At 38.5% G+C, this 24935-nt stretch overlaps 3 protein-coding genes across 3 annotated transcripts; all 3 read left to right on the forward strand.

Annotated features, from left to right (window-relative positions):
- On the forward strand, nt 1-9932 carry LOC112000654 (F-box protein SKIP17). The gene is made up of 13 exons (XM_065765033.1): nt 1-426; nt 3269-3444; nt 4289-4483; nt 4568-4678; nt 5265-5350; nt 5442-5563; nt 7559-7623; nt 7924-7996; nt 8143-8205; nt 8313-8377; nt 8464-8538; nt 8634-8844; nt 9308-9932. Exons 1-13 carry the CDS (start codon nt 100-102, stop codon nt 9353-9355), a joined length of 1617 nt encoding a protein of 538 aa, XP_065621105.1. The 5' UTR covers nt 1-99; the 3' UTR covers nt 9356-9932.
- A 220-nt stretch (nt 9933-10152) lies between these two features.
- LOC112000637 (COMPASS-like H3K4 histone methylase component WDR5B) lies at nt 10153-12873 on the forward strand. The gene is made up of 2 exons (XM_024032790.2): nt 10153-11086; nt 12512-12873. The coding sequence occupies exons 1-2, from the start codon at nt 10415-10417 to the stop codon at nt 12800-12802; spliced, it is 963 nt and encodes a 320-aa protein (XP_023888558.1). The 5' UTR covers nt 10153-10414; the 3' UTR covers nt 12803-12873.
- Nucleotides 12874-18800: 5927 nt separating this feature from the next.
- Nucleotides 18801-19370, forward strand: LOC136063965 (uncharacterized). Its single transcript, XM_065765030.1, has one exon. It carries the CDS (start codon nt 18801-18803, stop codon nt 19368-19370), a length of 570 nt encoding a protein of 189 aa, XP_065621102.1.
- Nucleotides 19371-24935: the final 5565 nt, after the last annotated feature.

Raw genomic sequence — 24935 nt, forward strand, 5'->3', positions numbered from 1 at the left:
ACCAGTAGATTCTCAAAAAAAAAAAAAAAAATACTCCTCTGTTTCAATCTCTCTCTCTCTCTCTGAGCTAGCCATATCCGGTTTCTAGCAGTAAGAGCTATGGGCACCCTTCTCCTCCACAACCCAATATCGATGGCGAAACGCCCTTGCCCTTCACAAATTCCACCACCAGCGCCGCCTCCTCTCAACCAAATGGACGAGCTTCTAGAGACTTTCCTATCCTCTTCCTCCTCTCTCTCCGTTGACCTCTCCTTCGACCGCCTCCTCGAGTCCCGAGCTTCCAGCGACTCCGACCAAGCTCATCTCATCGACACCGCCGTCACCTTGGGCTCCGCCCTCCTCCACGCCGCCAAACGCTCCGCTCGCAAACGCGCCTCCTCTCACAACTCCCTCTATTGGCCTCTCCCTCGCGAGCTCACCATCAACGTACGCTTTCTCTCTCTCTCAATTTCGTGTCCAAATTTGTCTTACGCTGCGTTTTGCTTTGATTCTGCCGAATGTATGGTTCGGATTATTAGATTGAATGATTTGCAATGCTGATTTTGGATTGAAATGATAATCAATTGACTGTGATTGTGATTCTAGGTATAATTCAATCCTCACAGTGGTTCTTTCTGTAATTCTTGTAAGTCTCATGTCTCTATTTGTTTTGATGGTGAAAATTTGTGGTTGAGATTCGTAGATGAGTTCATGCAATGTTGATTTTGGATAGAAATAATGAGTTCTTTTGTGTCCAATTTGTTTCGTAACCAAAACGCTGCGTATTGCTTTGATTTCTTCAAAATGTGTGGTTCAGAGTATTAGATTGAATAATTGCAATGCTGATTTTGGATAGAAACGATCATCAATTGACTGTGATTTTGATTCTAGGCAATGGAACTTTCTGTAATTTCTCTCAATTTTGTATCCTAATTTGTTTTGAATTGTTGAAAATTTGTGGTTGAGATTTGTAGATGAATGCTTGCAATGTAGTATTTGGATTGGAATGACAATTTGAGTAATTTCTAACAGTGGTTCTCTCTGAAATTTCTCTCAAATTCGTGTCCAATTTGTTTCATTACCGTACACTGCATTTTGCTTTGATTTCTTCAACATGTGCGGTTCAGATTTGTAGATTGTATTATTGTAATGCTGATTTTGGATAGAAATTATAATTAATTGAGTAGTTAGTGTGTGATTATGATTCTAAGTATAATTCCAGTCTCGCAGTGGCTCTTTCTGTAATTTTCTCAACTTTGTGTCCCAATTTGTTTTGATGTTGAAAATTTGTGGTTGAGATTCGTATATGAATGCTTGCAATGTTGATTTTGGATAGAAATGATGAGTTCTTATGTTCTCTCTCTCTTGCATGGCTCGCTCTGCAATTTCTCTCAATTTTGTGTCCAATTTGTTTCATCACCAACATGCTGTGTTTTGCTTTGATTTCTTCAAAATGTGTGGTTTGGCTTATTAGGCTGGATGATTGCAATGTTGATTTTGAATAGAAACGATAGTTAATTGAGTAGTTAGTGTATGATTGTGATTCTAGGTATAATTCCATTCTCACAGTGGCTCTTTCTGTAATCCTCTCAATTTCATGTCCTATTTTTTTTTTTTTTTTTTGAATTGTTGAAAATTTGTGGTTGAGATTCATATATGAATGCTTGCAATGTTGATTTTGGATAGAAATCATCATGAATTGAGTAATTTCTCAAAGTGGTTCTCTCTATAATTTCACTCAATTTTGTGTCCAGTTTGGTCATCACCATACACTGATTTTCTTTGATTTCTTCAAAATGTGTGGTTCAGATTTGTAGATTGAATCATTGCATTGTAGATTGAATCATTGCAATGTTGATTTTTGATAGAAATGATCATAGATTGAGTAATTTCTCGCAGTGGCTCTTTCTGTAATTTCTCTCAATTTCATGTCCCAATTTGTTTTGATGTTGAAAATTTGTGGTTGAGATTTGTAGATGAATTCTGTAATGTTGATTTTGGATAGAAATGATCATGAATTGAGTTTTATATAAAGTTTCGATGTGATTTTGCTCTATTGCATATGTATAATGATATTAAAAATGTGAAAAATTATGTGTTAGGGCTTTGTGGAAAACTGGAAAGGAAATGTGTGGTTGGATTGGATGTTATGTTGTGTATGTGTGGCTCTTTCTGAAATGTCCCTCAATTTTGTGGTCCAATTCGTTTCATTCTGTATTTTGCTTTGATTTCTCTCTAATTTACTTTGATGTTGAAATGTGGTTGAGATTTCTCGATGAATGCTCGCAATGTTGATTTTGGATAGAAAGATGATGATTTGGTTGGATTCATTGTTGATTGAGAGCAGAGTATGCCTTTGAGATTCTAGAATAGTTGCTTACATTACATTACATAACATATATTTTTATGTTGCGATGATGGTGCTCTATTTTGGTTTTTTATAAGTAATGAAAAATATATTAAATATGCAAAAAGTGTGTCAGCTAAGTATACAGGAAGTCAGGGAAAAAGTACAATCATGTGCAAAAATTACAAGAGTCCATTAAAGCATGAACTGAAAAAAGAAAGAAAAAAAAAGGATCAAAATCCTAACACCACAACCCAATCCAAAAGAGTTTTAAAGAAGAAAAGTTTAAGATCTGGAACTGTTTTTTCAGAATTCTCAAAGTTCTAGTTATTTCTCTCCTGCCAAATGCACCACATCAAACAATGTGGGACAGCCATCCAAATAGCACCATTTCCATGTCACACAAACTTTCCTTGCCAACAAGCTAAAAGCTCATCCACCATCTTCAGCATAACCCAATGAATACCAAATAAGGTGAACACCATAGACCACAAGTCAAAAGCAATAGAACAATGGGTAAAGGTGGTGGTCTATTGATTCCACATTCCTTTTATACATACAACACCAATCTAAAATCCAAATTTGCGGTTTCAGTAGATTATCAATTGTCAAAAGTTTCCCCAAAACTGTAGTCCAAACAAAAAAAGCAACTCTAGGAGGGACGTTAGGCTTCCAAATAGTCTTCCAAGGGAAGGAATGGTCTATGCTTCCAGTCAAGACCTGGTAATATGATCGAACCTCAAAACCTCTTCTCTTGGCAGGCATCCAACAAATCTTATCCTCCCCAACTCCTCTCAAAGAGACTACATAAATACTATCCATGAAATTGGATAAAGACTCCAATTCCCAATCCTGATGGTGCTCTATTGCATTGTTTAATGACTTTAAGAATGTGAAAAGTTATATCTTAGGACTTAGTGGAAAGGAAATGTGTGATTGTAGGTATTTTCAATGCTTGATACACAAAGCCTATGCTATGCGGCAGCAGCTTGTTCAATGTTCAATAAGTATGCGAGAGATCCTCCATGCTATGCTGATATTGACTTGACAACAATTGTCCCGAAAGTTAACAATGCAGTGGTGTCCACGATGATCCATCGAGCTGGAACATCACTTCAGTAAGAATATTCTTCAGCTAAGAAAATCCTTCATTATGCTGCGTTCTATATTTACTCCCATGAATCTTGGATTGTATTTTGCTCGATTAACTTATTATGATAACTGTGGCTTAATGGTTGTGCAAACAAAACTCAAAATGATTAATTACTTGATAAATTTGAAAAATATAATCAATAGAAAATATGAAAGTCATCTAATTATTTAAAACATAAGCATAACATTTTATAAGTTCTATTATGCTTTACAAAATATGTGCAATCATAATAGTCATGTTCAAACCCAAGTATATGGTTCAGTCAAAGCATAGCCAATAGTAAACTATCCTTGATCATGTTTTTATATCCAATGGCTAGTTGCATAGTTTTAGTGATTCACATATATTTTTTTAAATTAAAAAAAAAAAAAAAAAAAAACCCCAAAGGGCGTGCTTGAGGTGCAGTTCATTGAATGCGTTTAGCTTCAACCAAGCGAAGTGCTTTGCCTTGGGACTCCAACTCCAAGCTTTGAGTTTTAAGCATACCTAAGTGCACTTTTAAGAACATTGTATCTAATTTGATACTTCTGTGTCGCTGTAATTAGGTTCTGTTGTGCTCATATATTAGGGACATAAGGTTTGATGATCCTGTAAAACTCTGTTGCTCTACTTTGTCAATTTTTAAGGTTTTTATTGCAGATGCAGAGGCCCATAAGTTGTTATAGAAAGTTCTTTGTGCAACAAATGACTATGCAAGTTTTTTGAGCAATTGGCTGTTTGTCTAGTAAATGCTTTAATCATGCATATATGGTAGTCTCTTTTTCATATTTTCTATCTTTCTTCTGTGTCTCTCTTAAATGATTATTCAGGTCTCTTAAGCTTGGTATAGTTCCAGGCCCAATAGTATCACCTGGATCTTGTCAGCCGTTGGTTTATTCCATCAGAAATTCAGTTGATGTGCCTAAGTTTTCATGGAATGATAAGAGATCAAGACAAGGGAAGGAGTCATCAATTCTTACTAGATCATGCTTAAGCCCTTTAGTTGGGGACAATGGTGCTCCAGGGTACTGCTGAATCCTTTCACTTGAAAATTTGCCATTTATAAGTGACTTGTTTTGTTCATAAAATTTTATTTTTCATATTTTAAGGACTCTTTTGAGAAGGTTACACCTTTACAATATTGAAAGAATGGATAACACATCACTTTGTGGGGCATTGTCGGCTTGTCCATCTCTCCTTGATCTGGAAATTGTTGGCCTGTAAGTTGGCTTGAACTGATTCATGCTTCTACTGATTCTTGCTGGTTTAAGAAATGTGAAATTTGTTGGTTTTAGATATCTATGAGCCGACTTTTTCTTCTCTGCATTCTTGTTGGTTTAAGCACACTATAAGGAAATATTTGAGCATCAGGTTATGGCTACTGGACAATAACTTGCATGCCCATGTTGTTAGTTGTTACAAGGTAGGAATCAGCATATATGCGTGTGTATGCTGTTAGCCTTTTGCTTGTACATGAGTTGCTTTTGATGCTGAATATGTGCATTTTTGTGCTAATGTCATCTGAATTTTGTTATATTATAGATTATGGTTTGTTGATTTTTTTGTACTGCTTGCTTTAGTGGATGTTCATTCTGAATTTGAGTAGATAGAGTGATTTTTTTATTGTTTAATCATTTACTGAATGAAGAATACAACCTATCTTCTCTTCTCTGAACAAATGTTACTCTACTAGTTTGGGCCTTCAATTTTATAAGTTAGTAGCACATTTTGGTCTGTATAAACTGCATATCTATTTCCTTTAGTACTTTCAATAACGTTTTTTCCCACTTATTTTGAATTGACTAGTCATGTTGAATTGAGGCAAACATTGATGTCCGTGAGTGCAAACTGTCACTTAATAGAGCGACTGTTCTTTGAGTCTTCAAAAACAGGTTTAGTGTCTCCTTCATTGGGATGTGTTCTTATCATGCTATCAAAAAAAGAAAATATTCTGATTACCATGTGTTTCTTTTTAAACATCAGGCAGGGATGACAGTTTGAAAACACCAACATGCACTGATCTGGTAGAAAATTGTCCTCATCTAACTTCATTGGCACTTAGAGGGTTTAAGCTCCATGATAACAAAGTCCGTGTACTTGTTAAGGTATGCTCCTTGGCAATTTGAGAATCAATATTAGACATGTATTTGGTTTATGAAAATTTTCCATGTTAGTTTTTGTTACTAACAATAAATTTGTTATGTAATTTTCCTTCACAACATATGACTTAATTGATGCTTGAGTTTAATGCCTTGAATCTTCTTTTTTTTTTTTGGTAAATTACACACACACACACCCAGTTGAGTCTTGAATCCATGACCCCACCCTCCACCTAGCACTTGCAAGGGGAGGAGGTGCTAGTTGAGCTAGAGCTTATTGGCTTTATGCCCTGAATCTGTTATTGCCTTAGTATCTCATTCAATATGGCAACAAAGCAAGCTAATGCCAAAGGAATGAGTATTATAACTAGAAAGGACATGTGAACTAACTCCATATTGTGGAAGAAATGCTTTGTGGATTTTCCTGAGTTTAAGGAGCATGCTTAATGAACTGTAGTCTTGTAGGATGTATGAATCCATAAAAAAGAGTACCTTTGAGATTCTGACAAAAATATTAGACATTCATTATGTTCGAGAGTGCTTTGTTCTTAAACTCACCTGATAATTCATGGACAAGGAATCTTACTACTACTTAAATAGGGTGCCCTTTTCAAGCTGGATTTACTAAGGTAGTCTTGCATTTCTGTCAAACACAGCTTTTGTAACTTTCCCCCCTTAAATTATTTATATTTTTATTACCATATATTTCTCCTCTTTTTGAACTTGTGATATTATAGCACCAAAAAACAAAAAAAAAAAAAAAAAAATTAGTGGACCTTCTTATTAAATGGAAGTATAAATTTTCACTCTCTGAAGCTCATATGGGAAGTGGATCTGTTTTTAACTGATAAAAAAAAAAGATTGATCTGTTTTTCACATTGGAAGATATATGATGTGAATCTTAGATAGGTGAAATTTTGGAATTCAGCTGGTCTTTTTTTTTTTTGGGATAAGTAATTGCAATTTATTAAATATTAAAAAGTGTACACACAGAGTATACAAGTCATAGAAAACAGCAATGCAAGGAAAAAAGAAAGAAAAACAAGAAACAAGCTGTAATATTAACAGCACAAATGTAGAGTCTAGAAACTCCATCCAAGAATATGTTGAGAGAGTAAAGGACATCGATCCCCATTCATAGAGTCTTCAAATATAAAAACTTCAGACTTGGCACAGTGGACTCACTATCCTTGAAAGTGTGGTGATTCCTTTCACCCCAAATGCACCACATCAAACACGCTGGGGCTGCCCCCCACACTGTCACATTTCTACGAGGACCCATTATACCATTCCAAGACTCAGCATGGGAAGAACGGAACTTGGCATAACCCAAGAAATCCCAGCTAGGCAGAAGAGAAAAGCCCACAGATCAGAACCAACTGGGCAATACAACAAGTGACTTATAGTTTCACCACCTGATCTGCACAAAGAACACCAATCCGCTATAACAATGCGCCTATGTCACAGATTATCCGTTATCAGAATTTTACCCAGGGCTGCCTCCCACACAAATAAAGAAACTCCAGGTGGGAAAGATTTTTCCAAATGAACTTCAAAGGGAACTTGGATGTATTAGTTAGTACCTCTAGTTTGAAGCACTCTATATAAACTTTTGATTTGAAATCCTTTCTTAGGAGAAGGGATCCAAACCAATTTATCACTATCAGGAGGACTAACCTTTGCCGCATACAAATCATCCAATTTATCACTGTCAGGAGGAATTTAGTTGGTCTTATAAGCTTATTATTGTCAATCATACTATGTAGTGTTATTTGTTAACTCAACACAGAAGGTGAAGGTTTGAGTCGTATATCCATTACTGTGAAATGGGCTTTTACTTTGTTATTCTATTGGTTAGATATATCATTTTCAAAGTTTGCATAGTGGGTAATTGTTTATTTTCTTGGAATTTCTTTGGCCCTTGTATGAATCAAAACTTAGTTACAGAGAACTACTTTGAGTTGAACTGTGATAGTCCAATCTTTGTCGGCGCTCATGCAGGGATTTCAGAAACTAAGATATGTTGACTTTTCAACATCTTACTCTATCACTGGAGGCTTTTTAAGGTCAGTGAATCTTCAATGCACAAGACTTTTTGAGAGTCATACTATATTTTTGTATTTTGGAGAAGATTCTTCCCATTTCAAATGGATTCAATTCATGGCTTGAATTAATTATTACAAATCTAAAGTTGTATCTAGGGCAATGTCATTTAAAATGTAAAATGATGTGGCTTTGTGTACATTATTAGATATAAGAAATAAAATCTTAACTGTAAAATGCACTTTCAGGATCCTGTTCCTTGTATTTGAATTGTCTCTTTTAGATACATTCTCTCATTAGATAAGTCATCTTTTTGTGCTTAGGAACCTTGGAAGCAGCATGGGTGGAAATCTACTTGAGGTCTTGATTTTAAGGGACTGCATGCATCTCAAAGAGGTACAATGATCTCCCTCTCCCTGCCAATGAGCTTCGGCTCACATGGTACCTCAGGCTGTGGATTCAAAGCCCACTGAGTGTGCATGTAACTGGCCAATTAAAAGAAAAAATGATCTCTCTTTTTAACATTCAATTTTTGTGTGCAGGTTGAAGTTGCTCGGTTATTGACAGCTGTTATCGAAGGGGATTATAAGTGCCTTAAACATCTTGTGGGTGGATAGAAATTTTGATAATACAACTTTTTATGTAAATGTGATTTTGAAATTATGGCTTGATGTGTAGTTTCTCTTCTAATTCTTAATACTACTTCAAATAGGACATATCCAACAAGGAAGGTTTAGCTTCTGAGGGTGACTGGTATGATAGATGCTACAAATCTAGGTAATGGTTCTCCCTTCTTGATTATCTCTGTCTTGACTATATTGCCTTAATTTCTATTTAAACTAATTTTTGTTTATATTGTGCAGTGTCATTCCTATAAAGCAGGTTTTGGCAGAAAGGCCTGATGTCTGTTTGCTGGCTGAGTTTCCAACTGAAGGAAGGTTGGTTTAGTCTTCATTTATTATGGTTGATCCAATGGAATGGTGTCTTTGGAACAATGTATGATACTGTTCTGGGAATCTGGCTTGTTTTGCAGTTACATTGATATTGATCAAATGGCTGACATCGTGCAAGAGAGTGAGGTTGGTCTGCCGTCACAGCTTAGCAGTCACATATCAGATGCTTCAATGTTTACAAGCTCGTCTGAGAGTAGCTACAACAGTGATCAAGGTAGTGGCAATGAGGATGGCCGTGATGCCAATTACGTTATTTATGAGGAAAGCTCAGATGAAGTGGAAATTGATTTGGTAACACCTTCTCTCTCTCTCTCTCTCTTTTATGAAAATTATGGAATCTGACCATCTGGAAGTTTGGTATTTCTGTATAGGAATACTTGAGTTTATGTTAGCTTCATAAATTGTATAGCAAGGTCACTTTTAAATAACACCTTAATGGCTCTTCCATGCTAATAATACAAGACATGTAGTTTACTGCAAGGTTTTATGAGGATTGCAGATGTTGGGTAAATGCCATGTCGGTCTGACTTGTGGCTCACAATATAGCATTGTCTTGAAGCATGATTCTTGTATCTTCTTCACTGGTCCAGCAGTGCTTAAAATTTTCTTATCCCATTAAGTGATTGATAATGTTTGTTAGTGGTTACCCCCTGTACTGCTGGCTCTGTGGGCTATGATTAAAAATGTAGCTGTCTTTGCACACTCAGCATTTGTGAAAAATGTTGCTGTTTCTTACACATGCTTTCTCTAACAGAATGAAGGCTTTTATGGAGCGCAGGCTGAAGTTTCATTGGCAAGTTAATTCATGGACCTTGTTGGCCATTTATCCCCGACTTTATTACAGCTGGTGGCTGGGGGCCTTTTGAATTTGCAAAATATCCCAGTTTGGTTTATAACGTCCAGTAGCGGCTTCCTGTCCAATTTACCAAGATGGAATGCCACCTTGAGGGCATTTTACGCCTATATTTTTTTTTCCCCAGTTATCAACCATTCCTGTTCTGTTAGTCTTGAGGGTAATGGTTGATGCTTCCACCTGTCTCTAAATCAATAAGTATCTACTATCAAGAGACCCTTCCTCCATTTTTTGTTTTTGTTTTTGTTTTGGGGGGGGTGGGGGAGTGGGGGAGGAGGAAGGTGGTGGCGTCCTTTTTAGTACCAATCTTTCATGATTTTAGCTATAATGCAAATGTAAAATCTGTTGTATTTTTTTTTTCTACTTATATTTTTCCCTTGTAATTTTTACAGTCACATATGCTAAAACCAATTTTATCAGTCTTGCAGGATCCTGTAATTGCATCTCATCCCTGCCAGATGATATTGATAAACTATACATCAAATATAAGTTCATATGGTATGATAGAACTGTTTTTTGGGTTGTAGAGTTTTATATAAAAATCAGTAGCAACTGGTCAACAAAATGACTAGATCAATTGTAGATGAAATTTTCTCTCATGTTCCTTGTTCTATGATAAGGCACCTAAAAATAAAAATAAAAATAAATTAACTAAAATGAGTTTAAATGGAAAGAACCTTGTCTTGACGTCAAAATTGAATATTCCATGTAGAGCAACGGATATTAAGGCGAAATATGGTGCAACATGAATAAATTGGTGCAAAATGGTGAGGAGAGGATATCCCTCCAGTTTTGTTCGCCTTTGGGGCTTTTTGTATCCTCCGCCAACCCAACAGTCCACTTTTTATTTAAATGCCATGTGTCTGTTGTTGGCCCTAAGAAGTAAGAAGTAAGAAGTAGTCCTTCCTTCCCTTTTAATAATAATAATAGTCGGTGGTCTGTTGAAGCTGAAACAGATTCAAAGAAATCCCAAAGGCAGCGGCAGGGTGCCATCGATCAGTCATCACCATGTCAAGCAGTGGCACAACTCCAACAAACCAAACAACATACAAACCGTACCGGCACCTCAAAACCCTAACAGCCCACACACGCGCCGTCTCGTGCGTGAAATTCTCAAACGACGGAAACCTCTTAGCCTCAGCCTCCTTAGACAAAACCCTCATCATCTGGTCCGCCCAAACCCTGACTCTCCTCCACCGCCTCACCGGCCACTCCGAGGGCATCTCCGACCTCGCTTGGTCGTCCGACTCCCACTACATCTGCTCCGCCTCCGACGACCGCACTCTCCGCATCTGGGACGCACGCGCCTCCACCAGCGACTCCTCCCACGTCAAGACCCTGAAGGGGCACTCCAATTTGGTCTTCTGCGTGAACTTCAGCCCCCAATCGAATCTGATCGTGTCTGGGTCTTTCGACGAAACGGTGCGTGTTTGGGAGGTGAAGACTGGGAAGTGTTTGCATGCGATCAAGGCGCATTCTATGCCTGTTACGTCTGTGCATTTCAATCGAGATGGGTCGTTGATTGTATCGGCGAGTCACGATGGGAGTTGTAAGATTTGGGATTCGTCTAAGGGTACGCTTTTGAAAACGCTTATTGATGATAAGGTTCCTTCTGTTTCGTTTGCTAAGTTCTCTCCAAACGGCAAGTTCATCCTCCTGGCCACGCTAAACGACACCCTCGTAAGTTTCTCTCTTTCTTTTTTTCTTTTTTCAATTTTAGGTTGAGTTCAAATGCTACTAGTCCAGGAGTTGTGTTTGTATTTTGAAATAAACGCTTTTTTCAGCTCCCATAACGCCTAACTAAGCGCCACCCCTTACACTCGGAATTGTAATTACAACAATATTCTAACACACTCAAACTTTCCACCACTTTAGCATGTCGTGTCCATACTTTTATTCATTCTTTTTTCGATTATAATAGGCATTGTTTTGTGTAAATTGCATAGGAAAAAATAAAGTGATTTTATTTTATTGTCTTGTTGGAGTTGGTGTCGGTGTTGATTAACTTTGTGTAAACTTGAGTGTAAAACTAAATATGAGGAAAAAGAAGCGGCCTTAAACTTAAAAGGATGCGAATACTGAATAGTTTTTTACCCTTTTTTATATTGTGTTTTAAGCATTGTTATTGTTGATTAATTTTGAGTAGATTTAAGAGTGCGAAGATGATAAGGAAAACAATGCAGGTTTGGCATTTATGAAATGGGTAATTTAAAGTAATTTGATTAGCAAATATCTGCTTGATTGTGAGCAAAAGAGTTTCGAGTTTTATGTATTTTATTTTTTTATGGTTTGAGTTCAAACATTTCACTTTTGGTTTGTGTACCTTTTCAATATGATTATGGATTTTGAGAGTAAATTTAATGATAAAAAAGATGTGGGTTCGGCTTTTGTTGATTTTTTTTTTCTTAAAAAATTATGCGGTAAGCATTGCAGTTGATTAATTTTGCATAGAGTTAGGAGTGTAAATCTAAAGGGAAAGAAAATTGTGGGTCTGGCATTTTCTGGTTTGTGTAATGGGTAATTCAAAAGAATTTGACTAGCGGATTTCAGCTTGATTTGGATTGTAAGCATCCTGAAATTGCTTTAATATCCATTTTTAAGTCAATTTAAGGTGAAAAGTTTGGGTGGGTTTTTTGTGGTCATGTCAAAGGGCAGTGGAATGGGTTTGCATTATTGGATTATATGAGGCACTTTTGTAATTGTTTTAGTAGCACTACCATGTAAATTTAAGAGAAATGGATCTGTTATGATTGGTAATTCAACCTTGGTGCCAACAAGAAACATGAGGAAACTTTTATGTGTGGCTAAATGTATTAGATTTTTTTATTGACTCGATGGTTGATTTTGTAACATTAAGGATAAAGGTAGGTAGTCATAAATCCAGAGTGTGCAGAGTATTCACTGGATGTTTCTGATAGCTTGACCATGTTAGTTTATCCTTAGTGGTAATTTTGAAAAACTTGAGGAAAGAATGAAATTAGAATGTGCAGTCTGGCTCTAATGGTCCTATTGTTCTTAATGGACTGAGGATATAGTTTCTTGTTTTTACCATTTTCAAATACCCTTGTAATGTTCCTTTTTCTGTTTTTCCAATTCTTGGTGCAGAAGCTGTCAAACTACTCAACTGGAAAGTTTTTGAAGGTTTACACAGGGCATGTGAACAAAGTTTACTGCATTACATCCACGTTTTCTGTCACAAATGGGAAATACATTGTTAGTGGGTCGGAGGATAACTGTGTTTATTTGTGGGATCTTCAGCAGAAAACTATGATTCAAAAACTGGAGGGCCACTCTGATACTGTCATTTCTGTTACTTGTCACCCAGCTGAGAACAAAATTGCTTCTGCAGGCCTTGATCGTGATAGAACTATTAAGGTCTGGGTTCAAGATCCATGATTTGTTAAGAAAAGATAGGATTGTTTAAGAAACTGTATGGGGATCAATGTATAAATTAACCTTTTTTTTTTCTTCTCCTTCTTCTTCTTCTTCTTCTTCTTCTTTTTTTTATTTTTTATTTTATTTTATTTTATTTTATTTTTTATTTTTTTTAATTTGAATTAAATATAAAATGTATGGTTCTTTTAATAGGTAACTTTTTTTAACATTTTTTTTAGAGGGTTTCAACTTATGGTGTCCACTCCTAATAATAATTTTTTATCATCAGATCAAAATACTAATCAGTTTTTGGTGTAGATGGAGATTAAATATCAGATCTTTTATACAACTATCAGAGATTTTATCAATTGAGCTAATTAGAAGTCACCAGTGGACGCCGTGTCGTCCAAGATTAGGAAGGTCATCCGCCTGATATATTAAAAATTTAAATGTTCAAAATTGCAATAAAAATTTAACCTATGAGTGCCTCCGAAGGAGGTCGTTCAGCATGGAGTTACATGGACAATCGCCTAACACTTAGAAATTTTCAGAGTAAATCTCTATCCAAAAATTTATAATGAGAACCATGTTCTACTATTCTGAAATGAGACCGAAATCCTTATTCATCGCTTTAACTTCCCACTAAGTTCATAACTTCCAATAGCAGTTGTAGAAGTTTAATCTGAAACTTCTAACTTCCACCGACGTTGGAGAAGTTACTAAATAAGTAATCATCCTAAAACTCACTATAAAAGGACTTAGCCATATTAAATTAAGGTAAGTTTTCACCACTTATAAAGTTGGAGTTCATGAGTTTGAAAGAGAAAACTAACTTAAGCATTGGAAGGTTATTGGCCAATGCACTCCGGTCACCTTTGATTTTGCGCTTCTTTCTTTTCAGGCCTTCCAAGCAACCTCAAGCCCATTGAAACCTGGAGCATTCAACCTACTGATTTTCTATGTATCATTAGTTGACGCCGTCTGTGGGGAAGTTAATTTTGTGCTTTGCAATTTATCTTTCTTTGACAAAAGTCTGTATGGTCTAGACAAAGTCAATGACCACTAGTCCAGGCTATCAGGAGAGTGAAAATGCTTCCAGCCACCCCAATCGCGCTCAACAGTCCGCACCTACTATGCAACTGCCTTCTGTCCAACAAATGCAGTCTATGGTAGCCGTCATGGCAAAGTTAACCCGTCAAAATCAGGAGTTAACTCACGAGATCAATCAAAGGATGCAACGTCATGAACGGTGTGTAGAAGGGCAAGCTCAAAGTCAAAAAGCTAGAGAAGGAGAAAATGTTGAGTGTGAGAATCACTCAAGGGGTACTGTTTCACGCAAAATGCCACACTTGGAAAAGGAGATGGATCAATGAGAAAAGCCATGGACGAGATGAGGGAAAATATGAGAATGATGAATCATGTAGATGACTTAGTTCATCGAACTGATTCCCCTTTCATAACGTCCATCAACAGTCATCCCCTGCCTTCCAAGTTCAAGATGCTTGCATTAGACTCATATGATGAAACGTGTGACCCATGTAATTACATTGTTACCTTCAAGACTATGATGCACCTTTAGGGGGTTCTGGACGAGATAATGTGTAGGGCCTTCCCAACCACCCTTAAGGAACCTGCATGAGTGTGATTTAGTAAGATGCCTCCAAACACTATTAGTTCCTTCGAGGAGTTGAGTAAGTTGTTCGTCAATAACTTCATTGGAGGTCAAAGGCATAAGCACTCCTCATCCAGTTTGCTTACTATAGAGTAAGGAGATAATGAAAGTTTACGGTTTTTCATCACTCGCTTCAACAAGAAAGCCTTGATGGTGGACGAGATGGATGATAAGCTGCTGTTAGCAGCTTTCCACAGTGGAGTTAGTTCAGATTTATTCATCCATAAGCACAATGATCAAGAATCACAGACCATGGCTAAACTCATCCACTCAACCCAAAATTTCATGAATTTAGAAGATGCGATCATTGCCAAGAAGAGAAAGAGAGTAGAGCGGATGGAAGCAAAGTTCCCACATCATTCTAAACAAGGCCCTCATCCAAAGAAGGCCTAGACGGGAGAAAAGAAGGATAAAGACAACATGAAGATAGGTTCGTCTTTAGGACGAAGTCTGCATTACACACCCTTGAATGTTCTGCTTGATCAAGTGCTTATGCAGATCAAGAATGACCCATCCTTAAAATGGCCAGAAAAGATGAAGGGAGATCCTAATAAGCGTAATAAAAATAAGCATTGTCGCTTCCATAGTGACCACGGGCATGAGATGAACGATTGTTATGACTTGAAGCAGCAGATTGAGAATCTCATCAAGTAGGAAAAGTTGAGGAATTTTCTTAAATGAGATCATAAGGACGAAAAGTTAAAGGGTAGAAAAGCCGTCACGACCCCCACTTGGAGAAATAAGAGTTATTGTAGGAGGAACTTCAACAGGATGATCCTCCAAGTCAAGGAAGACCTACTTGAAGGTGGTGCAGAACGTTCAATTCTTTGGACGACCACCAAGGACTGAGGGGGCAAATGAGCAGGCTATCACCTTCATGAACGAGGATGCTAGAAGGGCCCATCATCCATATGACGATTCAATCATCATAACCTTACTTATTGCAGACTACACAATTAGAAGGGTGCTAATAGATAATGAGAGTTTTGTAGAGATCAACTTCGTCTAATGAACGCACCCTTAGTTAGATTCGTAGGAATGAAGGTACAACCAGTGGGCACAATTACTCTACTCGTCATGGTAGGGGCATATCCACAGTAAATAACTAAAGAGGTGAATTTCCTTGTCGTAGATTGCTTGTCTTTCTACAATGTCATCATTGGACGACCAACTCTGAATAGTTGGAAGGCAGTGACGTCCACCTACCACTTATCTGTCAAGTTTCCAATAGATTATGAAATAAGACAAGTACAAGGAGATCAGTTAGCAGCTAGAGAATGTATTTATTCATGTTGGCTATAGATAAGCATGTGCTGATGATGAATATAGAAGAGAGAAGGGTTGCTACAGAGCCCATTGAAGTACTGGAAGACGTTCCTCTAGGCGAAAGTAACCCTGAGGTTTACCAGAATTGGAACAAGCGTGGAAGAGAAGACGAAGCAAGATCTCGTCCAGTTCTTAAAAAAGAGCATTAATGTTTTCGCGTGGAGTCACGAAGACATGCTAGGGATTGACCCAAGTGTCATTTCCCATTGTCTGAATGTGTATCCTTCCTCCAAGCTCGTTCGTCAAACAAAGAGGGTTTTTGCTCCTGAACGAGATAATGCTATCAAGGAGTTAACCACAACAAAGTTTATTTGGGAAGTTTATTACCCGGATTAGTTAGCTAATGTGATGATGGTCAAGAAGGCTAATGACAAACGGAGAATGTGTGTAGATTTCACCGATTTAAACAAGGCTTACCCCAAGGATAGTTATCCATTGCCCCGAATTGACTAGCTAGTAGACTCAACAGTAGGTCATAAGTTGTTAAGTTTCATGGATGCCTTTTCAGGTTATGACCAGATAAGGATGGATGAGGTAGATCAAGAGAAGATATCTTTCATTACCAGTCAAGGTCAGTTTTACTACAAAGTGATGCCTTTCGATTTGAAGAACGCGAGGCCAACTATTAAAGACTGGTTAATCAGATGTTTCGTTTACAGATGGGACAAAATGTAGAGGTATACGTGGATGACATATTAGTGAAAAGCTTAGATGAGAAGAAGCATCTGGATGACCTTCAGGAGACCTTTGACACGCTTAGATGATATAACATGAAGTTGAATCCAAGCAAGTGTGCCTTTGGAGTTTCGTCAGGGTCAGGGAAATTCCTAGGGTTTATGGTTTCATATAGGGGAATTAAAACAAATCCCGATAAGATCCAAGCAATACTGAACATGGAGCCACCAAGGAATATCAAGGAAGTCTAGTCTCTCATTAGACAAGTTGCAGCCCTTAACAAGTTTGTCTCAAAAGTTACTGACAAATATTTGCCATTTTTCAAGGTTTTCAAGAAGGCGTTTGAATGGACGGACGAGTATCAGAAGACCTTTCAAGACCTTACAGTCTTCCTCACAACAAATCTTCTATTAAGCCCGTCTACACTAGGTGAGGAATTATATTTATACTTAGCAATGTCCCCACATGTAGTGAGTTTAACACTAATCAAAGAATAAGGGAAGATACAAAAGCTTGTTTATTATACAAGTAGAGCGCTAAAGGGAACAGAGGGATGGTGATGGTGTAAGGAAAACGTGCTTAGCTTTGTCTCGTCCATATGGCCATCCATGACAAAGTACAAAGTAGGGAATGAGTGGCTTTTACACTCGTCCCTCTCTTGCAGTCCTTTTTGCACTCGTCCCTCATTCACTCGTCCATTGGGGGACATACTAGCAGCGAATCTCGTCCGTCTTTAGTGATGGACGGACGAGGTTTATCTGATGATGGCAAACTCTTCCAAAAGCCAAGAGTCACATTGTTGCGAACCAAGCCTTCTGTTAACTGTTGAACACAAGTCCCGATGAGGTAACTTCCATGGCAGTTATGGAAGTTATCTCTGAATCCTCCAAACTCTACAACGATAGGAAAAATAATTGTCAGGCTAACACTATATAAAGGCCCTTCTACGTAGAGGTAAAGGGGAGACATTTTCATTTTTCTAGAAAACGGTGAAGTCTTAGAAGTGCTTTCTTTTCTACTTCAACCTACTGACTTTACCATCGGAGGATTCAAGACCGGCCACCACCGGTCTTCTCTGATCTTCTTTGATTTTTCAGGACTTACCCTTTAAGATCATCAACGCCCGGAGACCTTTCAGCCCACTGATTTCCAAGGATTCATTAGTTGGTGCCGTCTGTGGGAAAGAAATTTGTTGCCCTTTGAACTTAATTTGTTGAGTTTTGTGATTTCTTTCACCGACAAAGAGTTGAAATGGTTCGGACAAGATCTAAGGCTACTAGTCCAGGCCCTCAACAAAGCAAGGACGCCTCCAGTAACCCTCATCGCGACCGTCAATCAGCACCTACCATGCAACCATCTTCATTCCAACACATGCAATCCATGGCCATTGCTATGGCGGAGTTAACTCGCCAGAACCAGGAGTTGGTCAGACAACTTGATTTAAGGAAGCAGCGTCATGAATGGAACACCAAAGAACGGGCCTAGAGTCAAGAAGAGGAAAGGAATGTTGAACCTGAAAACCAGTCAAGGGGTACCGCTTCACGAAGGGTACCTCATTTGGAAAGGGAAATGGATCAAATGAGAAGAGTTATGGACGAGATGAGGGAGAATATGAGGAAAATGAACCCTATAGAAGATTTAGTTCACAGGACTGATTGCCCCTTTGTGGCTTCCATCAATGCTCACCCTTTGCCACCCAAGTTCAAGATGCCTCCGTTAGATTCGTATGATGGGACGCGGGATCCTTTTGACCATATTGCCACCTTCAAAACTACCATGCACCTTCAAGGAGTTCCAGATGAAATTATGTGCAGAGCTTTTCCTACTACCCTTAAAGGACCTGCACGAGTGTGGTTCAGCAAAATACCTCCTAACACAGTGACGTCCTTCGAAGAGTTAAGCAAGTTGTTCATTAATAATTTTATTGGAGGGCAGAGGCACAAATGTTCTTCGTCTAGCTTGCTAACCATAGAGTAAGGGGAGAATGAAAGTTTGCGGTCCTTCATCATGTGATTCAACAGGGATGCCTTGGCAGTGGACGAGGTGGATGAGAAGCTCCTTTTGGCGGCATTCTATAATGGGGTTCATTCTGATTTGTTCATCCACAAGTTATATGAACAGGCGCCTCAAACCATGGCTGAACTAGTTAATTCAGCCCAGAACTTTATGAATGCAGAGGATGCTATCATAGCCAAGAAGAGGAAGAGAGTTGAGAAAGTGGAAGCCAACCTAATGCGTCAGTCAGAACAAGGTCCTCATCCTAAGAAGGGACGAACAGAAGATAGGAAAGACTGAGAGAAGAAAGCAGGTCCTTCAGTGCAGAATCAACAGTACACCCCTTTGAACATGCCACTCAAGCAAGTCCTTATGCAAATCAAGGACGAGCCTTCCTTGAAGTGGCCGAAGAAGATGAAGGGAGATCCCAACAAGTGCAATAGGAATAAGTATTGTCGCTTCCATAGAGATCATGAGCATGATACAGACGAATGCTTTGATTTGAAGCAGCAGATTGAGAATCTTATCAAGCAAGGGAAGCTGAGAAATTTCCTTGGACGAGATCACAAGAACGAGAAATTGAAAGGGAAGGTAGAGGAATTTTCACGACCACCACTCGGAGAAATAAGAATCATCCTAGGGAGAAGTTCTACAGGACAGACGTCTAAGTCAAAGAAGGCATACTTGAAAGTAGTGCAAAACGTCCAACTCTCTGAACGATCACCGAGAGCAAGGACTACGGACGAGCAGACAATTACCTTCACGGACGAGGATACCAAGAGAATTCATTACCCTCATGACGATGCTATTGTCATCACCCTCCTTATTGCTGACTACAAGACTAGAAGGGTGCTGATAGATAATGGAAGTTCAACTGATATTTTGTATTATCCAGCTTTTCAACAGATGAGGTTAGGATGAGACTGGCTCCGACCACCGAGCTCCTCCCTATTAGGTTTTAGTAGAATGAAGGTACAACCTGTGGGCATTATTTCATTACCAGTGACAGTGGGGGCATACCCGCAACAAGTCACCAAGGAGGTGAACTTCCTTGTGGTAGATTGTTCATCCTCCTACAATGCCATAATTGGAAGGCCAACTTTAAACAGTTGGAAGGCTGTTACATCCACTTATCACCTGTCGGTTAAGTTTCCTACAGAACAAGGAGTAGGACAAGTGCAAAGAGACCAACTAGTAGCAAGAGAGTGTTACCTGGCAATGTAGGCCATGGATGAACAAATTCAGGCCATGAATATTGAAGAAAAAAGAGTCGTGGTAAAACCTGCTGAAGTGTTGGAAGATGTTTCTTTAGACGAGACAAACCCGGAGAGGTGTACCAGAATTAGGGCAGATCTAGAAGAAAAAATTAAGGAGGACCTCATCCAGTTTTTGAGGAAAAACACTGATGTATTTGCTTGGACTCATGAGGATATGCCAGGTATAGACCCTAGTGTCATTACTCACTATCTAAATGTATGTCCTTCCTCAAATCTAGTTCAATAAAAGAAAAGGACGTTTGCCTCGGAGAGGATGATGCTATTAGAGACGAGGTTCAGAAGTTGATGGCGGCGAAATTTATACGAGAAGTATACTATCCAGATTGGTTGGCCAATGTGGTAATGGTCAAAAAGGCGAACGGCAAGTAGATGATGTGTGTAGATTTTACTAATCTCAACAGAGCCTGCCCCAAGGATAGCTATCCATTGCCGCGCATTGACCAACTGATGGATTCTACCGCAGGCGACAGATTACTTAGTTTTATGGATGCTTTCTCAGGATACAACCAAATAAGGATGAATGAAGCCAACCAAGAGAAGACATCCTTCGTCACTAGTCAGGGATTATTCTATTATGAAGTAATGCCCTTCAGTTTGAAAAATGCTGGAGCGACATACCAACGACTGGTTAACCATATGTTTCGTCCACAGATTGGGCGGAATGTCGAAGTCTATGTGGATGACATGCTAGTGAAAACTCAGGACGAGGGAAGGCATCTAGACGACCTGCAGGAGATGTTTGACATACTAAGGCAGTATCACATGAAGTTGAACCCTAGCAAATGTGCTTTTGGAGTATCGTCAGGGAAATTCCTTAGTTTCATGGTTTCACACAGAGGAATTGAGGCAAACCCGAAAAAGATTAAAGCAATTATAGATATGAAGCCTCTACAGAGTATCAAAGAAGTCCAGTCTCTTACTAGACAAGTTGCTGCCCTTAACAGGTTTGTTTCTAAAGCTACTGACAAGTGTTTACCATTTTTCAAGGTTCTAAAGAAAGCATTTGAGTGGACGGACGAGTGCTAGAGAGCCTTTCAAGACTTGAAAAAGTACCTCGTTACGGCTCCATTGCTGAGTCCGTCTGTGATAGGAAAAGAGCTGTTTTTATACCTGGCAGTAACCCCGCATGCTGTGAACGCAGCATTGATAAGAGAGGAAGGGAAAGTACAAAAGCTAGTGTACTATACAAGTAGAGCACTGAGGGGAGCGGAAGGACGATATCCCCTAATGGAGAAGTTGGCTTTCGCACTAATAACAGCCTCCAAAAAACTAAGGTATTACTTCCAGGCTCATGTTATCAACGTCATGACGAATCACCCACTCAAGAAAGCAATGAACAAATTGGAGGCTGCAGGACGATTGATTCAATGGGCTATCGAGCTCAGTGAATTCGACAAAAAGTACCAACCTAGGCATGCCATAAAAGCTCAAGTGCTGGCAGACTTCATTGCAGAGTTCACCCCAAGTTATGACGATGTAAGTAAGATGGAAGGCAACTAGAAATGGATCGTCCATGTAGATGGATCGTCTACACAGCACGCCGGAGGAATAGGTGTGGTTTTGCAATCTCCAGAAGGGGATAAACTGAAACACAAAGTTCGCTTGCAGTACCAAGCAACCAATAACGAAGTTGAGTATGAAGCTCTTCTTAAAGGGCTGGAATTGGCCAAGTCCATAGAAGCGAAGTCAATACTCGTCTTGGGAGACTCTCAACTAATCATGGGCCAGGTGAATGAGATGTACAAGGCTAAGGAAGAACGAATGAGGAAGTATCTTAACAGGGTGATGCGACTTATGAAAAAATTTGAGGAAACTAACTTCGTTCAAATCCCAAGGGAGGAGAATATGGAAGCAGATACCTTAGCGAAAGAAGCTTCGGCGAGTGAAGCCATCGACAAGTTTGATGAGATTCAGTATATGCCGAGTATAGACATCCCAGAAGTGCAACAGGTGCAGAGCAGAGAAAATTGGATGGCTCCAATTATATCATACTTAAAAGATGGACGACTTCCAAAAGAAAAAGACGAAGCAAGAAAGCTGAGGGTGAGATCAGCTAGGTACGTTCTTATGGACGAGGCTCTGTACAAAAGAGGCTTTTCCCAGCCTTATCTCCAATGTTTGGCTCCGGACAAAGCGAACTATATACTCAGAGAAATTCATGAGGGAGCGTGTGGCAATCATTCAGGAGCCAGATCACTTGTCCACAAAGTCGTCCGTGTAGGATATTACTGGCCAAATATGCAAGCTGATGCTAAGGCCTATGTCAAGGTCTGCGATCAATGCCAACGGTTCAGTAACGTCCCTAGACAACCATCAGAGTACCTAACCCCAATAACGGCCCCATGGCCCTTCGCGCAATGGGGATTAGACATCTTGGGTCCTTTTCCAATAGGTGTAAGGCAAATAAAATTTCTTGTGGTTGGTATCGATTATTTCACCAAGTGGGTAGAAGCAGAACCTTTAGCTAATATCACACAACAAAATGTCAAGAACTTCGTGTGGAAGAACATTGTGTGCAGGTTTGGCGTGCCCAGGGTGCTGGTATCCGATAACGGACGACAATTTGACAATGCATTCTTCAAAGATTTTTGCATACACTTCGAGATTCAGAATCACTACTCCTCACCCGCCCACCCACAAGCAAATGGCCAGGCTGAAGTCGCAAACCGATCCTTGTTAAAAATAATCAAGACTCGGCTTGAGGGAGCAAAGAGAGTATGGCCAGACGAAGTACCAGGTGTTCTGTGGGCATATAGGACGATAGTGAGAATTCCTACAGGAGAAACTCCTTTCAAACTAGCCTACAGAACTGAAGTAGTCATACCTGCAGAAGTGCACATGGCCAATCATAGGGTGGCAGCCTATCAGGACAAAGATAACGAGGAGCAACTTCGTTTGAACCTCGATCTAATAGACAAGGTAAGGATGGACGCTGAACAAATGATGGCGAGGTACAAAAACCTTATGGCTAGGCAATATGATGCAATGGTAAAGCCAAGGCGGTTTGACATAGGCGACCTCGTCCTGAAAAGGGTCTCCTTAACAACAAAGAACCCAGCTCATAGGAAGTTGGGACCTAATTGAGAAGGCCCCTACAGAGTTGTCAATTGCAAGAGACAAGGATCCTATTACTTGGAGGCCTTAGACGGGAGGAAGTTGGAGCATCCTTGGAATGTTGAGCACTTGAGGAGGTACTACCAGTAAAATGCTAGCCTAGATGAACATAACTTTGGATGAGCCTGGAGGCTGTCTATCTACATAAAAGACTTGTTTATTTATATTATATTGTCTTATTATTATGTTGAGCTTAAGGACAAAACTATGGTTTGGCTTGTATTTGTTTTTTCTTAAAAGGCATTAGTTTCTTAGGTACATGCCTCGTCTATAGGGGTGTGCAAAAAACCGAAGAACCGAAAAAACCGCTTCAAACCGGCCGAACCGATGTAAAAATTTCGATTCGGTTTCGGTTTTATTTTATAAAAAACCGAAAATTTCGGTTCGATTTTCGGTGTCAAATTTTAATACACCGAACCGACTGAACCGAACTGAAATATTATTATATAATAATATCATTAATATATTATTATATTATATTATTATATTAAATATATAATATTTTGTAAACAACTATTCTCTACCGGATATTTTCAAAAAAAAAAAAAGATTTGCTTTTCAGCTTTTGGCAGTTGGCAGATGCATGCTTTGCCAGCTTTGCTTTGGGCAGTGGGCAAAGTCCAATCAATCAAGAAACTAAGTTCAAACTAAGTTACCAAACTAAGTTATCAAGTGACTAAAGGGAAACTAAGTTCAGTAAGGTGCAGTGGGCCTTTTTCTTTTTTTTCAATCATCACTTCAAAGTTTCAAATTTCAAATGATCCGGCCAACATTTTAAAATCAATTAGATTTTAATCACCTATAATTAAACTAGCTAATTATCTAATTAAACTAAAATTAATTGAACTATAAAAGGAAAAAGTGGAAACCCTACCCTACATACCCGGCCCACTCTTTCATTTTCACTCTCAGTCTCACCCTTTCACTCTCTAACATTCAGAGTTTCAGACCTCAGGCCGCCCCACTTCTACCTCTCACACTTTCCACTCCTTCCCTCTGCCGTCGCCTCCACACGCCATTTTTTCAAGTTTATCTATGGTCATCTTACTTGTTAAGTCAAAGGTGTCAATTTTCTTACATTAAGTAACTATCTTTTCGTACGATACAATCCATAGCCTAAATTGAACAGATTGGTATGAACCTAGGATGAGAAAAATACTAAAATATAGTACTACACAGTAGCTCCAATTATGGTGGATTTGAAGCCAATGGCTTTCCTCATTGATGAGACTTTTTAGTTTGTGCATACTATTTTTGTTTGTTCTAGTACATGCTACTCTCTGCATATTTCTTATGTTTGGTTGAATCCAGATCATATAGCACACATATAAAGTCTTCTACTACTGCATGGTACATGCATAAAGGTTGAACATTTTAGATGGACCTAAACTATGTTCATTTATATGCTTCTTGCATGATTTTTTTTAGCATACAGGCTTTATGAAAAGGCTAACAAGGGGCTCTTCGAGAAGCACTGAAAATCAAACCACTAAATTTTCAATCAATGTCTTATATTAGTTAATTAATTTTCTAAACAAATAGTCAAATTTATGCAACACCCTACAAGGCGTGCTTGCTTAAATTTCTTCCAAACGCATGACACCTGTAAAGTTCTATCATCTATGCATACATTAATTGATTAGCAATTTTCCTAACAATTGAGCTTAATTGGGTCACTCACTCTATGGTTGGTACAAGGCAATAAAATCAAGCACTTGGTATTCATTAAAAAATAAATAAAAAATAAAAAATAAAGTCCTTGGTAGATGTCAGCCCATAAGTAAAAATTAAATTGAAGTGTTTGGAAAAGAAGAAAACTTTCAAGCCAATCTCTGACTGTTATGTTAATTTATTTTCTTATTGATGTTACAGAATTGAAAATCAATAACCCCATGTGCTTAACTGTGATGATGTTGTATTTGTTAATAGTTGACTGATGTTAGGGTATTTGTTAATAGATTACTTTCTTGTGAAGAGTCCTTTTTTTTCTTTTTTTCTTTTTTTTCTTTTTTCTTCTGTTGTTGACTTTTATTGTGTTATACTACTGTTATTGTTACCGTATTTTTTTATATTGTAGACTAGGCTCATTTTGGAA

Source organism: Quercus suber, unplaced genomic scaffold (genome assembly GCF_002906115.3).
Source record: "Quercus suber isolate HL8 unplaced genomic scaffold, Cork oak 2.0 scaffold_601, whole genome shotgun sequence".
NCBI classification, from domain to species: Eukaryota; Viridiplantae; Streptophyta; class Magnoliopsida; order Fagales; family Fagaceae; genus Quercus; species Quercus suber.